This window comes from Mauremys mutica, chromosome 1 (assembly GCF_020497125.1).
Source record: "Mauremys mutica isolate MM-2020 ecotype Southern chromosome 1, ASM2049712v1, whole genome shotgun sequence".
NCBI classification, from domain to species: domain Eukaryota; kingdom Metazoa; phylum Chordata; order Testudines; family Geoemydidae; genus Mauremys; species Mauremys mutica.
In genome coordinates, this window is record NC_059072.1 from 319,965,840 (window position 1) to 319,981,366 (window position 15,527).

A 15,527-nucleotide genomic window follows, 5' to 3' on the forward strand; every position below is an offset into this window, starting at 1 on the left:
GTATTGTAAAGACAACCAGTAATATAATATAGCGCCTTCACCTTGGATGGACCAGAGCACCAAATGCTGCTTGGTTCTGCATGAGCTACATAATTTTACATTGATTTATATTGAATTCCATCTCTTCCAGTTTGGCCCATAGCTTTAATGTCTCCTGCTCACTCTGCATCTTGGTTCTCTGTCCTTCTATGTGTTTTACTCTCCCAATTAATATGTCACCAGTCTGTGTACTTTTTCAATCTGGAAATTGTGAAACCTTTTATCTACAACTTTGTTGCTCTGATTTCTGTAGGAAATTTTGAAAGGTATGTTTGAAATTCACTGATTAATTAAAAAGCAGCCTTTCCTGGAGAATAATCTTTGGGGTGGGGACGGGACTTTTTTTGCGGGGTAGGGAATTGGGGTTGGTTTTGTTTTTGTTCTCATCCTCTATTCATCCTGATTACCTATATTCTAAATTGTAGGAGCCGTGACTCTTTAAAGCATTTAGCAATAGATATGTATTCTATTAATGTACTTGAAATCAACTGAAAATATGGAAACCAGATGTCTGTCTTTGGTCTCCAATTTTCTGACTGCATTGTATATGGTGGTTTTGTTGGTCATGCAGTCCCAAATGAGAGCTTCTAAAGGAGTCGCTTTCCCCATACTCCCAAAGCAATGAGTAAGGAACTGTTAGACCATTCTGGGTTGAGAACATGCTCAACTTGTCCCCAGATAACTGTTTGTATTAGTGGCTTTATCATAGTACATCCCTATAGTTTGAAACTACCAACATGCACCAATACATAACATTTTCATTAATTACTTTGATAATGGAGTGGAAAATATGTTTATAAAATTTGTAGATGACATGAAGCTGAGAGAGGTCACAAGCATTACAGAGGACAAGATTAGAATTCCAAAGAACCTGATAATTTGGAGAATTTGTCTGAAATAAACAAGATGAAATTCAATAAAAACATGCAAAGTATTTAAATGCACAAACACAAAATGGGGAATAGCTGGCTAGGCAGTAGCGCTGCAGAAAAGGGTCTAGGGGTTATTGTGGATCACAAATAGAATATGAATCATCAGTATGATGCTGTTGGGGGGAAAAAAGGCTAATATTCTGTGATGTATTAGCGGTAGTATTGTATGTAAGACATAGGAGGTAATTGTTGTGCTGTACTTGGCACTGGTAAGACCTCAACTGGAATAGTGCATCCAGTTTTGGGTACTACATTTTAGGAAAGAGATGAACTAACTGAAAAGAGTCCAGAGGAGAGCAACAAAAAATGATAAAAGGTTTCGAAAGCATGACCTATGAGAAAAGATTTAAAAAAATAGAGTATATTTAGTCTTTAGAAAAAGGAGGTAGGTGGGGGTTGCTGATAAATCTTCAGTTAGGGTAAGGGCTGCTATAATGATGATGATCAGTTGTTCTCTATGTCCACAGAAGGTAGGACAAGAAGTATCTGGCTTAATGTGCAGCAAAGGAGGTCTAGGTTAGATATTAGAAAAGCCTTTCTAATGATAAGGATAGTTAAGTACTGGAATAGGTTGCCGAGACAGCTTGTGGAATCCTTCTCACTGGAGGTTTTTAAGAGCATGTTAGACAACACCTATCAGGGGTATTCTTAGGTATTCATGGTCCTGTTTCAGCTCAGGAGGATGACCTTGATGGCCTCTTGAGGACCATTCCAGCCTTACATTTCTATGATTTTACAATTTATATGATGAAAATAGTATTTTGCATTTTTAAAATGCTGTATAAATATTGACTACATTTCACAGAATCCATGTGTGGCAGATATATGATGTTTCCGTTTTAAAGATGGGGAGACTTGCCCAGGACCATGCATTTTTCTTGAAGACCCACCTACCTGTACCATGAAGAATTCCAGCCATAAACACTACATTACACTCTGTTCTTTCTTTATTGTACTGAGTGGTGTTTTGAGTGATATGTGGCAGAGAATCTCATTTTTTCAGTTTACTCTTTATACTGTGCTGTGTACATTTTTGGTACTAGGTAAATACTGAGCACTTATTGAATACTTTACAGTTCCACAGCACTGTAAAGCATTAATAACACATACATACCTCAATTATTACAAACACGAAGACACAATCTAGTATTAGTTAAAATTATCTGGAGTGCTCCCCATTATTTATATTGCTGCCTGTGATTTTTTAGATTTTTTGCTGCTTGTTGATTTTTGATCTGAAAATCAACAAGAAATGCCTTCCAGAAAATTTGCCCTTGTTTGTATGTTTATATTTAGTTTTCTTAATCTTGCATCACTGTAGAAATACAATCCAAGGTAAGAAGCAGCAAAGAATCCTGTGGCACCTTATAGACTAACAGACGTTTTGCAGCATGAGCTTTTGTGGGTGAATACCCACTTCTTCGGATGCAAGAAGTGGGTATTCACCCACGAAAGCTCATGCTGCAAAATGTCTGTTAGTCTATAAGGTGCCACAGGATTCTTTGCTGCTTCTACAGAACCAGACTAACACGGCTACCCCTCTGATACTTGAATCCAAGGTAATAATTTTTTTCCCCCTTATTTTATAGTTTGGGAACACCTGCTACTGCAATTCAGTTCTTCAGGCACTTTATTTTTGTCGACCATTTCGAGAAAAAGTCCTAGCATACAAGAGTCAACCGAGAAAAAAAGAGAACCTCCTTACATGCTTAGCTGATCTCTTCCACAGCATAGCTACACAGAAGAAAAAAGTCGGAGTAATACCTCCAAAGAAGTTTATAACAAGATTACGAAAAGAAAATGGTACCTTCTTAATTTTTCTTCTGTTCTGTGTATACTAATTACATCAATTGTGACTTAATACTGAAATTGAAAGGTTGAAATTTTTTTTAATGAAAATATATTTGCTAAGTACAACAAGCATGCTTGGTGCTGTAAAAGACAGAAAAGATGACACATACGCTGGGGTTCTCACAACACTTCTTTTGGTGGCCTCAGACTGCAGTGGTAGCTATGACATTTTTTCCCTAAAATACTTAATTTACTTTAGGAAAAACAAATAAATATGCACATATACATGACCAAATCATAGTAATTTATTTATATGGGGGCTTCCCCCCCCCCCCAACTCAATAATAAAAATAATGTACAGTTGTCTCTATTCTTTACTGGACCTAAACAGAATAGAAACACAAATAAGGTGTTTTTCTTGTTGTTGTTGTTTTGGTTCTTTTGCCTTTTTGGTTGTTTTTGTCTTTTTTAGATTTGCTAGCTAATAAATCTGCTTCTGTGAAAAGTGGTATTTGTATGCTTGTTAATATCACTTTTCACAGCAGCAGATTTGTTAGCTAGCTGGGAGGCAGTGAAAAGTGATATTAACAAACATACAAATATCACTTTTCACAGCAGACTTACTTAGCCCTGTCAAGCTAGGGGACAAATTAAACCTTGGATGGGGAGGTGGGAGGGAGGCAGTGGCAGGGGCACTGGAACAATTTTTATAGTGGGGGTGCTGGGAACCACTGAAATCCTGTATATAATGGAAACCACTTCGAGCCTGGAGGTGCGGTGGCGGGCAGAGAGTCATGAGCACAGAGCCCTGTAATCAGGGGATGGAGCCTGCTCCCACCAACCCGGGGCTCAGGCTTCCAGCTTCAGCCCTACCACCCCCAGGAAGGTGGAGAACTCACAACGGCTGTCTTTTTTTCCAGTATTTGTGGATCCTGAGGGGATCAGAGCCCAACTGCTTCGGGCAGCCCCAGGGGAGGGGCCGCTGCTTTGTCCCTCCCCCCATCACTGCCCAGAAGCCTGTGGGCAAAAGAAAAGCCCCTGGTGGCCGCATTTGAGAAATACTTTGGCCTTCCTGAAGCAAGGTCCATGTCTTTTTTTTTTTCTCTTTTTTTTCCCCTTTTTTTTCTTCTCCCCCATCTCATATAGAATTGAGCTCAGTCAGTGCTTAGCAAATATTGGAGGCAGTTTTGCCAGTGTGGAATTTGTAGATTTTTGTCAAAAATCACTGTTTTTAAAGCTTTTGTGCTATGTTTATCTCACATCTGTATTTATGTGTAGTGGTTATCATGTTTGGCTAACATGCAAAAGGGCCCTGGTTTGAAACTAGGCAGAGGCACAGTTTCTTTTGCCAGAAGCTGGGGATGGGTGACAGGATGGATCACTTGATTACCTGTTCTGTTCATTCCCTCTGAAGCACATGGCATTGATCACTGTCGGAAGACAGGATACTGGGCTAGATGGACCTTTGATCTGACCCAGAATGACCGTTCTTATGTCTTATTTCACATGTTAAAATCAAATAATTTGAAACCTTTAGTTGTTCCAGAATGTTAGCACTTATTAGTAAGAATATTAATAATTAAATGAAATAATTGAAGTGCGAATTGAGCCCTGAAGGTCTGTCTTTCCATGTTAAGGCTTTGACTGGAAGATTATAGCTTAAATTGGGTTCAGTTCATGTTTATATAATACTTAGGACTTGAGATTTCTATTTAGGATTAATATACTCTTCTTTAAAAATCAGTAACACTTTATCCTAGTGTTGTGGAAACACATAATTTCAGATATTTAACACTTACTATTTGGTATTTGTAATGCTTGTTGATTAGGATGGTTTATGAAATAATTCTATGTACTGTATTAAAATATAATTAAAGCCTTTAATAGATCTGCTACTTGATTTGGAAGAAATATAAAATAATGCTTGTAAATTGTACATTTTATTTAAATTAATTACAGGTAATCTTTCAATAAAAACTTCCCTGCTTGGTTTATACAAGTTAAATATGACAACACTTTCATATCGTAGAAATTTTCATACCCGTATAATCCATCCTGGGCCATATTTCCAAATGTTTTTCACATATTCAAATATTATGAAGACTGCATAATAAAGACAAACTATTCTAAGATAGCATAACAATTTATTTCTAGCCTTAAGTGAATTTACTGCTCATGAAAAATGCTAAATTTTTTAGACCTGGAAGATGATCTCTTTTCAATAGAGCAGTTATAGCATAGGTAGTAGTGTTGTGTAAGCTTTCTTAAGCTACACACCAATGAGTCTTAAATCTGATGATGAATGACTGTCTGTAGAGGTGAGAGAATAGTTCAATCTCCATGCCATTTAGCTCTTGGCACTTCTGCTGAGACTGCCAGCAAAGGTGATAACTATAATGGTGTTTTGTGATATGTACACTTAAAATACTATAACCTCACTCATCAAACACATCAACTTCTAATCACTGCTGACTTTGGGATTTATTGAAATGGGGAATTGGAAGTAAAAAAGATTCTTTATTTCATGGGAGATGCCTGTTGGAGCTCGGGGCTTCAGTCCAGCTCCCACTGAAGCCCCAAGCCGTGGCAGGTGTGCCCCGGCTCTCGAACTTCTGAAGATTGTTGTATGCAGCTCAGAGGTTCAGTAAGTTTGACCACCCCGGTATAGACTTATAGGAGACGATTGCTGAGTTGCCAGGTGGATGATTCTTGGTGGTGGTTATGTACACTGAAGTATTAACCACTCTGGCGAATTAACTTTTAAAAAAAGTACATCCATGAATAACTTTCTTGATAGCTACAATGGAGAATTCTTTATAAAAATAAGTTTCCTAGGAATAGTAGGTGTATTGTGTATCAATCCAAACATACATGAAGGAGACGACACACAAAGGAAAACCCAATCTGGATTCTTCTCTCATCAAGTAAGACCAATCACTCATAAAGACTTTTATAGCCTCACAGCTCTCAAATCAAGACTCTTTCTGTGCTCAGAATCTTTTACCTCTATATCATTTCTAGACTCTATTCTTGCATTAAAATACATACTAAACAGTATATGGTAATGAGAAGAATTTAAAACCTGACATGCTTCAAGTTTGCAGTTTCTCATTAACCAAGTGGAGGTGTTCTGTTTCCTTTTGTTCCAATCACTCCTGATCCTTGAAATAAATAATGGCAAGGACATCTGTGGGATTAGATCCACTGTGCTTAATATCAGACTGTTGATCGGACATGCACCACACTCCTGGAATCTGGATGCAATACTGCTAAGAACCTCTGAGGCAAGCCGTTTACCTTCAGGAAACTTGCAGTATTTGTTATGTCACCTCAATTTAAATATTCAATTAAATAGAGACATTTTGGCTGGTTTGATCTGGGATCTAGTTAGTTTATTTTCAACTCCCAAAAGTATAGTGGTGTCTTGGCCTGGAAGCTGCTTGGTTTGTAGATGATCTGTGACACTTTTTACTTAGACCCTCTTAGTGATCTAGAATCAAACTAGCAATTTTTCCCTATTCTAGCAACTCTTAAGACAAATGTTTGTTTTCTTTTCAGACTCCCTAAAATAGACTAGCCAAGTTTCCATGTAACTTTAAATATACTCTCCAGAAATGTATGCTTCTGTGAATTTCCTTTTACTAGCACCATATTAAACTGATGACCTATTTCTGTTAGTCTTTCTATTTATGGTACCATTCCTTCACTTATGGGCTAACATTTGCTCTATATTCTTGGACTAAGAACAAGTTGCAACGTGTAATTTGTTAGCTATAAACACAATTTCTGCTATGTAACCAAAATATAGAGCCCCATTGGAGGAATTACATGATTAGTTATGCAGGCATAGAATATTTTTTGAGTTGGTAATTAAGGAGAATGTGCAATTCCTTTGAGTCAACTCCTCAAAAAGGGAGAACAAGTATGGTGATTGCCTATCACTGCTCCTGTCTACTTTGAGTCTTATGCTAAGTCCTTTTAGCCATATGTAGGCAAGGGACCTGCAGCTACCACCATTTTAAAAATGGCTTTCAACAGTTAGATGATACTCATTACAAATACTGACATCTGTAGGGGCCTTGTTTATACTAGTGTTTTCATCATTGCTAGCACCTGTGGAGCTGCGCTTGTGGTAGTGCAGTGATGGTAATTAAAAACAAAAACCTCGCACCTCCATAGACTTGGCCTGTGAGGTCATAGTGGTCATATTCTTCCTTTGATGAGGGCAGAGTCAGGAAAGGTTTCTCTGTTCAAAGCTGTGTGTCTGCTTGACTGAACCATCCTATGCTTAAGGCTTTCTTTTGAGCCTGTTCACTCTAGGTAGTTTCTAAGCACATGGGATAAAAAGACTGTTCTTATACACCACTGCACTTTCTCATCCCCAGACTTAAAGTTTGTGGAATATAGGTTTTATGGGTAATGTTATAGAAGTACTTAGTCATGCATGATTCTTGACATAGACCAATGTCGACTTTTGCCTAACATCTTAGGACTTGTTTGAATGTAAATGGTGGCATTGAACTATAGTATATGGTGTCTTCTTTAGATTTTAATAGATTGCAGAGCACAATCATTTTAATGCAATTTTACCTTATTTGTGTTTGTAACAAGTACATATGGGGGGGAGGGCGAGATTTTGAGAAGCATCCTAATCAATATTTACCTCTATTTCAAGGCATTGTATTGGACTTAATGCCTTTTCCATAAGTACAATTTTCTCTTCCCATATGTGTTTACATCATAAACTTCTGCTTAGAATCCCTTATCTGTGTTATTTATCCAAATATCTATACAGTACCTTGTTCTGCCAAAGTTTTTAAATTTTATTGTTTTCACTGTTTTTTAAGATTAAAATTGATTGCATATGTCTATGAAATAAGTTCTGCTAATGCCATATTTTAACTTATATTTTAAAAGTTTTATATTGGACTTTTTATTCTAAATTTTAATTAGTTGGTTATTTTATCTTCATGTTTTAGAGCTCTTTGACAACTACATGCAGCAGGATGCGCATGAGTTCTTAAACTATCTTTTAAACACAATTGCTGATATTTTACAAGAAGAGAGAAAGCAGGACAAACAAAATGGCCGTCTACCTAATGGCAGTATCGACAATGAAAACAATAACAGCACACCAGACCCAACCTGGGTTCATGAGATCTTTCAGGGAACATTAACTAATGAAACCAGATGTCTTACTTGTGAAACTGTAAGTCTATATCTGTTTTATAGAAGAAATTCTTATTTCATACTTTCAGGAATCCATTTTTCTTTAAAATAATTTGAACTGCATATTTAAATTACAATTTTTTTACTCTTTAGTTTCAAGATTCATGCAGATGGTAAGTGTACTAGACTAATTGGTTTATTTTTGCAAGCTTTAAATGTAACTATCTGTATGATCCACTAAATATTAGTGAGTGATTAATATTTTTTTTAAATGAGTGATCACTGAATGAGTTATGGGAAGGAACCTTTATTGGTCAGTGAAAGAGTACTGAGCAAACTGTTGCATGAAAAATCTGCATTTGGATTTTTGAACTGTGCCCTCATAATCAGCTTCAGAATTTAGATAATGTTTTAAAAATAAGGATTAAAAGTTTGGAAGGGCCTGAATATAGATAGTTATACGTAAATCCACCTTTTTTTGTTTTCACTGTTAATCCTTTTTCTTCTAATAGGTTAGATTTAATAGTTTACTATTTCAGATTTAGATTTAAAATATTGCTATCATTCAACATACACATTTATGTTCTATAATTAAATACATCTTCCCAGGTGAGCTTGATCAGTTTTTAATTTGCCAAATTTGCTTAGCAGCGCTAAAATCAATATGACAGAATTCCATTGTGTCGCTAGTTGTCAAAATTGGTCTGTTTTTCCTCATTTATTTAGATAGCCAAGCCTTGAATATAGAGAGAGGTTTCTCCCCAGGATACTATCAAGTGCTTACTATTCCAGCTCTGGTCTAGAGAATCATCTCAAGTTTAAAATAGGTTTCCTACTTAAAATAAGGTATTAGGATGATGACTAAAATATATAACTTAAACATTGCATCTGCATAGATGATCAAGTCAGGTGTGTTAGTTCAAATGTCTTAACCATTCAGTAGTTGATGGGAGGGCATTATGCCAGTCCATGAGGGAACCAGGCAGCCCTTGCTGATGCATGTGGCATACATCTTCTAACTGGCCACAGCAACAAAGTGGAGGAGTTACAAAGACCCCATTTTGACACACTTTTTTAGGGCAACCGGAATTGTAAGCCACTGTCACCCTTCTGCTTTAGCAAAAGATATATTTTTGGTACTATACTCTGTATAAACATTTTTGGTGCTCTCTGCTGCCCCAGTCTGTTAGCCAGCCAAACAAACTCCTTCTCACTCTGCCAGTCCTAACTTTGCTCTGCAGGTTAACCCTTGATGTACTTCAGTTCCCTAACTGTCCAGAAGCGTGTCTGTGCAGCATCCAGCCACTGGATGCCCGTGTCGCCAAAGAGACGGAATACACACCAGCCTTTTGGCTTAGCTGAGGATCCACACCTCACATAACAGCACTGAGATGAATTTATAATAAAACAAGAATAAGTTTTACTAATTAATTTGGTTCTAAGCAGAGATAACAGAAACAGTAAACTGTTACAAATAAAACAAAAATATAATCATGCTTTCTAGTGACTAAAACTTAATTTAACAGATTACAATCCTTGTCTGAGGCAGTTTTCTCACCTACAGCTACTTTTTAATATCACCAACCCTACATAGTTGGGGATCCACCGTTCATGGAATGTAAAGAACGCTGACCTCTTCCCCTCCCAGTGATGAATAACAAAATGCTCTTTTGCTTCTCCTTATATTCCCCAAAGTTCATTGTCTTTGTCTCAAGAGTCAGGATGACCTGCAGTGTGTCTTCTGGTGTGCTGACAACTTATCCTCCTGATAACGGACATTAACCTCCGATGTAAAGGAACTGCCCAATGTCTCTGGCATCACCATGCTCTATTTACATTAGAGACACATGTAAACAGACAAATCAACATTCCTTTGTCTAGGACAAATTTGTTTATCAATTCTGCTCCCAAAACAAATTTTAGGAACATATTTCCAGCACACATACAACTCTTTACACACCATCTATATATACATCATATAATGATATTAATGACTGATGTGTCACTAGCTTTCATTTGATACTTCGCACAGTACTCTTTACAGATAAATTTATAGCAATGTGATAGGTGGAGTGAGTGTGTCAGGTCTGATAGGAATTACAAAATAATGGGTCTCTGCCAGTTCGCATGGAGGGGCTCTTAAGGTCAGACCATGGTCATGGTCAGCATATCTGATCCTTCTACAAGTGATTGAGCTTTACCCAAAAATGGCATGGAATGTCAAAACTAGGGGCTGGACTGTTGGATCTGTCATGAGATAGGCACTATCAATGTTTGAAGCTTGCTGTTGCCAGCTACAGTTCCACCTGGAGGTGATATCAAGGTTCCTTAGGGGAATTGAGATGAGATGATGGGTCAGTGGATTAAGCTAATCTGTAAGCAGGGGTAGATGTGGCCTGTTTTGCTCCTTAAGGAGCAGATTCTGCAAGGTGATGATGTTGGACAGGACTGGCAGCCAGGCCAGGTTGATCATTCTCTTTGTACTAGGGCTGTCAAGTGATTCAAAAGAGTAATTGTGCGATTAAGCAATAATAGAATACCATTTATTGAAATATTTTTGGATGCTTTCTACATTTTCAAATATATTGATTTCAGTTACAACACAGAATACAAAGTGTACAGTGCTCACTTTATAATTATTTTTTATTTCAAGTATTTTCCCTGTTTAAAAAAAAAAAGAAATAGTATTTTTTAATTCACCTAATACAAGTACTGTAGTATAATCACTTTGTCATGAAAATTGAATTACAAATGTAGAATTATGTACAAAATAATGCATTCAAAAATAAAACAATGTAAAATTTTAGAGCGTGCAAGTCCACTCAGTCCTACTTCTTGTTCAGCCAGTTGCTCAGACAAGTTTGTTTACATTTGCAGGAGATAATGCTGCCCACTTTTTGTTTACAATGTCACCTGAAAGTGAGAACAGGCATTCTCATGGCACTGTTGTAGCCAGCATAGCAAGGTATTTACGTGCCAGATGTACGAAAGATTCATATGTCTTTTCATGCTTCAATCACCTTTCCAGGGGACATGCATCCATGCCGATAACAGGTTCTGCTCTATAACAGTCCAAAGCAGTGCGGACCAGCGCATGTTCATTTTCATAATCTGAGTCAGATACCACCAGCAAAAGGTAGATTTTCTTTTTTGGTGGTTCAGGTTCTGTAGTTTTCACATCAGAGTGTTGTTCTTTTAAGACTTCTGAAAGCATGCTCCACACTTCATCCCTCTCAGATTTTGGAAGGCGCTTCAGATTCTTAAACCTTGGGTCGAGTGCTGTAGCTCTCTGTAGAAATCTCACACTGGTATCTTCTTTGCATTTTGTCAAATCTGCAGTGAAAGTGTTCTTAAAATGAATAACGTGCTGGGTCATCATCCGAGACTTCTATAACATGAAATATATTGTAGAACACGGGTAAAACAGAGCAAGGGTCATACAATTCTCCCCTGAGGAGTTCAGTCACAAATTTAATTAATGCATTATTTTTTTAACAAGCGGCATCAGCATGGAAGCATGTCCTCTGGAATGGTGGCCGAAGCATGAAGGGGCATATGAATATTTAGCATATCTGGCACATAAAGACCTTGCAATGCCAGCAACAAAAGTGCTATGCAAATTGCCTGTTCTCACTTTCTGGTGACATTGTAAATAAGAGGACAGCACTATCTCCTGTAAATGCAAACAAACTCGTTTCTCTTAGCACTTGTAGGCTCTGAAGTTTTAAATTTTGTTTTTGAGTGCAGTTATGGAACACAAAAAAACAACATTTGTAAGTTGCACTTTCATGACAAAGAGATTGCACTACGGTACTTGTATGAGATTTATCATTTTTACAGCGCAAATATTTATAATAAAAATAATATACACTTTGATTTCAATTACAACACAGAATACTATATATATATGAAAATGTAGAAAAATATCCAAGATATTTAATAAATTTCAATTGGTATTCTATTTAACAATGCGATTAAAACTGCGATTAATCATGATTAATTGTTTTTGAGTTAATTGCCTGAGTTATCTGTGATTAATCGACAGCCCTACTTGGTATCTGTATGTGCATGGCTTCATTCAGCTGAGTATCTATTAGTCCCGACCCACAGTTTGAAAACTGCTGTCCTAGACACATCCGCTTTGGTCATGGGCCAGTTTGTGTCCATTCAGGAAGATGTTGAGTTGTTTATTGGCTTTTGTGTGGTACAAATGGAAGGTGATTGCGAGGAAGTGGAATGGCTGCTCTTAAGCAAAGGTAAGTTTTCTGGGACCAGCTATGCAGTAACAGAACCGTTATCTGTATATTTCCTTCAGTAGAGATTTTATCAGGATTTTGGCTCAGAAGGTGGGGATGTTGGTAGTATGTGTTCATGTTATGACTGTGCTGCTATTGGAAAATAAAAGTAATATTAATTGACTCTTGGATCATACAGAATTTCCCTCAAGATATAAGGGAAGAGTGATGGCCAACCTACCAGATTGTCTCAGTTCAGTGAATATGGTTGAGTGAAAATAGTTTAAAGTTTTCTGATTAATACTTGAAATAGTTAAAAGATATGGGAAAAATTTTAGGAAAAGGAAAAAGAATGAACTTGTGATTAAGACATTAGGCTAATGTTCCAGAGTTTAGGTTTCAATTGCTGGACCTTCCACAAAGTCCCTGTGAGACCTTTGGCAAGTCCTTTATCTATTCTGTGCCTTGGTTCCACTTCTGTAAAATAGGGATAATACTTCCCTTCCTCAGAAGGAGTACTATAAGGATAAATTCATTAATGTTTTTAAAGTACTTGGATACTATGGTGATGAGGGCAGAATGAGAAGAAGTATGGTCCAGTTATTAGTATGCTAGGCTGGGATTAGGAAGAATGAAATTCAGTTCACTGCTGCATCACAGGCTTTCTGCATGACATTGGGCAAGTCACTTAGTGTTTCCATTCCTCAATTTCCCATCTCTGGAATAGGAATAAAAGTATTTTCCTATGTCACGAGGGTGTTATGAGGATAAAAATATTCTTCTTTGAGTTGTATCCCTATGGGTGCTCCATTGTAAGTATCGTGCGTCCCTGCTAGACAACTTTGGTAGCAGTGTCCGTTAGGCCCACACATGTGCTGTCTGTCCTCTTGCTCCGCCAAGAGGCTAGCCAGCACACAGGCTAACTGCCTTCAGTTCCTTCTCAACTCTCCCTGGCTGGAGACTGAGCTATTTGCAGTGCATTATGACCACTGCTTTTGTTTTGCATTTCTGTAGTTAGTCTCCTAGTACTTAGTTATAGTTTTAGTTCTTTGCTTTTTATCTTATCTTTTCTCCCTGGAAAAAAAAATTCCCACCTTTTTTCTTTGGGGGACCCTTCCCCCAACAGGGTATGCCCAGTTCACTGGACTTCAGGAAGTGCCTTTCTTGTATGTAACAGGGATAGCCTCTTTCTAATCACTCTCAGAGTTTATGCTGCCTTGGGGAAGGCCACATTCAACAAAAGTGTGGTCTCTACCGGCAACTGAGGCCCAGGTCTCGCAACGATAGGGAGCTGAGACAGAAGATCATCTTAATGGAGGCGGCCCTCCAACCCTCTCTGGACTAGTGCCATGAGTTACCTGGCAGACATGAGTCTTCCCCACAATCTTAAACATCTAAAAACTGTGGATCAAAGAAACCAGGCGCTGACCCCGCTCATAAATCATCGAAAAAGAGAGCAAGAAGTTCCCACAGTGAGCCCCGAGATAGCTGCAAACAATCTCTGGCATGCTTGGTATCCTCAGTACCGTCAGCACCAAGATAATCCCAGCCCGGTACCCCTGCTCACAGATATCTATGACGATAGGTACTGTTGACAAGCCTATGGATGCAGTGGGCTCAGGCACCAAGTCAACGGCACTGAGGGACAAGGACAGAAGTAAGCACTGCACTAAGAAGGCACTGCCGGTATGCTCTTCTCCATCGGTACCATCATCAACGTCCCATCTCACACCAGAACGATCGGTGCAGGCAAGATCTCCATCCTCCCTAGTACCGACAGTGGCACCGAGTTGGTCAGTACTGCTAGCATTCTGGCACTCAAGGGACCTCTGTGTATCTGATGTTCCAGAGTCTCCTCGGTACTGGGATTTCCATACCGAGTCTTCATTTGTCATGGGAGTTTTCCCTGCTGCCCTGTCACGCTCCCCTGCTCTCTAGTGCGGGCTTGGATAGTGAACCAAAGGAGGCAGTATATCAGTACTCCTCCCAAGCTCCCTATGGTGCCCGATATCAACAGGGCCACCGAGCATACTCTCAGATGACCCCACCACTGCCATCATGGTATAGCCAACCATGGGCACCACCACAACCACTGCGGCCATACTGGACCATTGGACTGCATATTGCTGCCATGCCTCTCAGGCTTTTAGCCCCACCCAAGAACCCTTGAGATGCACCCCTTCCAGTGTGGCGTCCAGAGCTTCGTAACCTCCAGAAGTAATTGGGAAAGAACCATAAGGAGGTTTTGTTGAGGAAGAGGTGACCTTGAGGACCATATCCTTCTTCCTGGATGGAGGTCGTCATGCCTCCCCCACCATCTCTGGCTGATGATTTTCACCTCTTCCAGGACCTAGCAAAGAGAGTGACAGATACTCTCCAAATACCACTAGAAGAAGTCAAGGACACTGATCATCGATTCTGACCTACTCCATTCATCCTCAAAAATTAATTAGTGAGTCTATTCTGGACCCCACAAAAACCATTTGGCAGACCCCAGCATCGGTGGCACCTACCTTCAAGTGGGCAGACAAAAAAATATTATGTCCTAGCGAGAGAGACTGAATTCCTTTTCTCCCACCCTCCACCCATCTCCATCATGGTGGATGCTGTTAATTCCCATGGCCACCAACAGCAGATGAATTCTATTTCTTATGATAGGTCCAAACGCTTCTAGTTCCTTTTTGGGAGGAAAGCATACTCCTCGGCCATGCTTCAGTTTCGAATCACCAGTTACCAAGCCCTGATGGCAAAATATGACTATATAAACTATTCAAAACAACAATTTTATTTAACAATGCCTGAGTCTCACTGCGACCAATTTAAAGCCATTATCCAAGAGAGACAATGGCCAAGACAAGACTACAATCTGCCTTTGACACAGCAGCAAGGTCTGCCTCCATGGTGGAGGTTATGTGATGTGCATCATGGCTACATCTGTCGGTCTTCCCAAAGGAAGTACAGTCAACAGTTGGAGATCTTCCCTTTGGATGGATGCCTCTCTTCACACCCTGAAGGATTCTAGGGGTACTCTCTGTTCGTTGGGCATCTACACGCCAGGACAAAAGAGGAAATTTAGTCCGCAGCCCCAGCTCAAACCACACTCCTCGCAATACCCAGCTCAGTGTTACTACGAGCCACAGAGAGGGAGAAAAATAAATTCTCAAGGTGTAAACCATCTGGCCTACAGTTTTCCTCATTCCAGCTGTCAATTTCAAGCACCAATTTTGATGTGTTGGTCGAGGTGTCGAAAGACCACCTCCCAACTGCTACAGGTGACCACTGCTATCCACACATTTGGCCACCATCTAGCAATGTTCTTCAGCACCTGGGAATGCATAACATTTGAATCAATGGTCTTAGA

General features: G+C 39.0%; 1 protein-coding gene and 1 long non-coding RNA gene across 4 annotated transcripts in view; one reads left to right on the forward strand and one right to left on the reverse strand.

The window, feature by feature from the left end:
* Nucleotides 1–15,527, forward strand: part of USP12 (ubiquitin specific peptidase 12) — an 85,624-nt gene that overhangs the window by 35,862 nt on the left and 34,235 nt on the right. For 2 of the 3 annotated variants that reach the window (XM_045017150.1, XM_045017158.1), the window contains exons 3-4: nt 2,561–2,774; nt 7,742–7,971. In XM_045017150.1, the coding sequence (XP_044873085.1) occupies nt 2,561–2,774; nt 7,742–7,971 (444 nt within the window). Of the gene's footprint in view, nt 1–2,560; nt 2,775–7,741; nt 7,972–13,751; nt 13,824–15,527 lie in introns of those variants that run through there. The other variant, XM_045017168.1, reaches the window with a different exon arrangement.
* Nucleotides 1–15,527, reverse strand: part of LOC123370516 — a 101,002-nt gene that overhangs the window by 14,513 nt on the left and 70,962 nt on the right. The window lies entirely within an intron of this gene.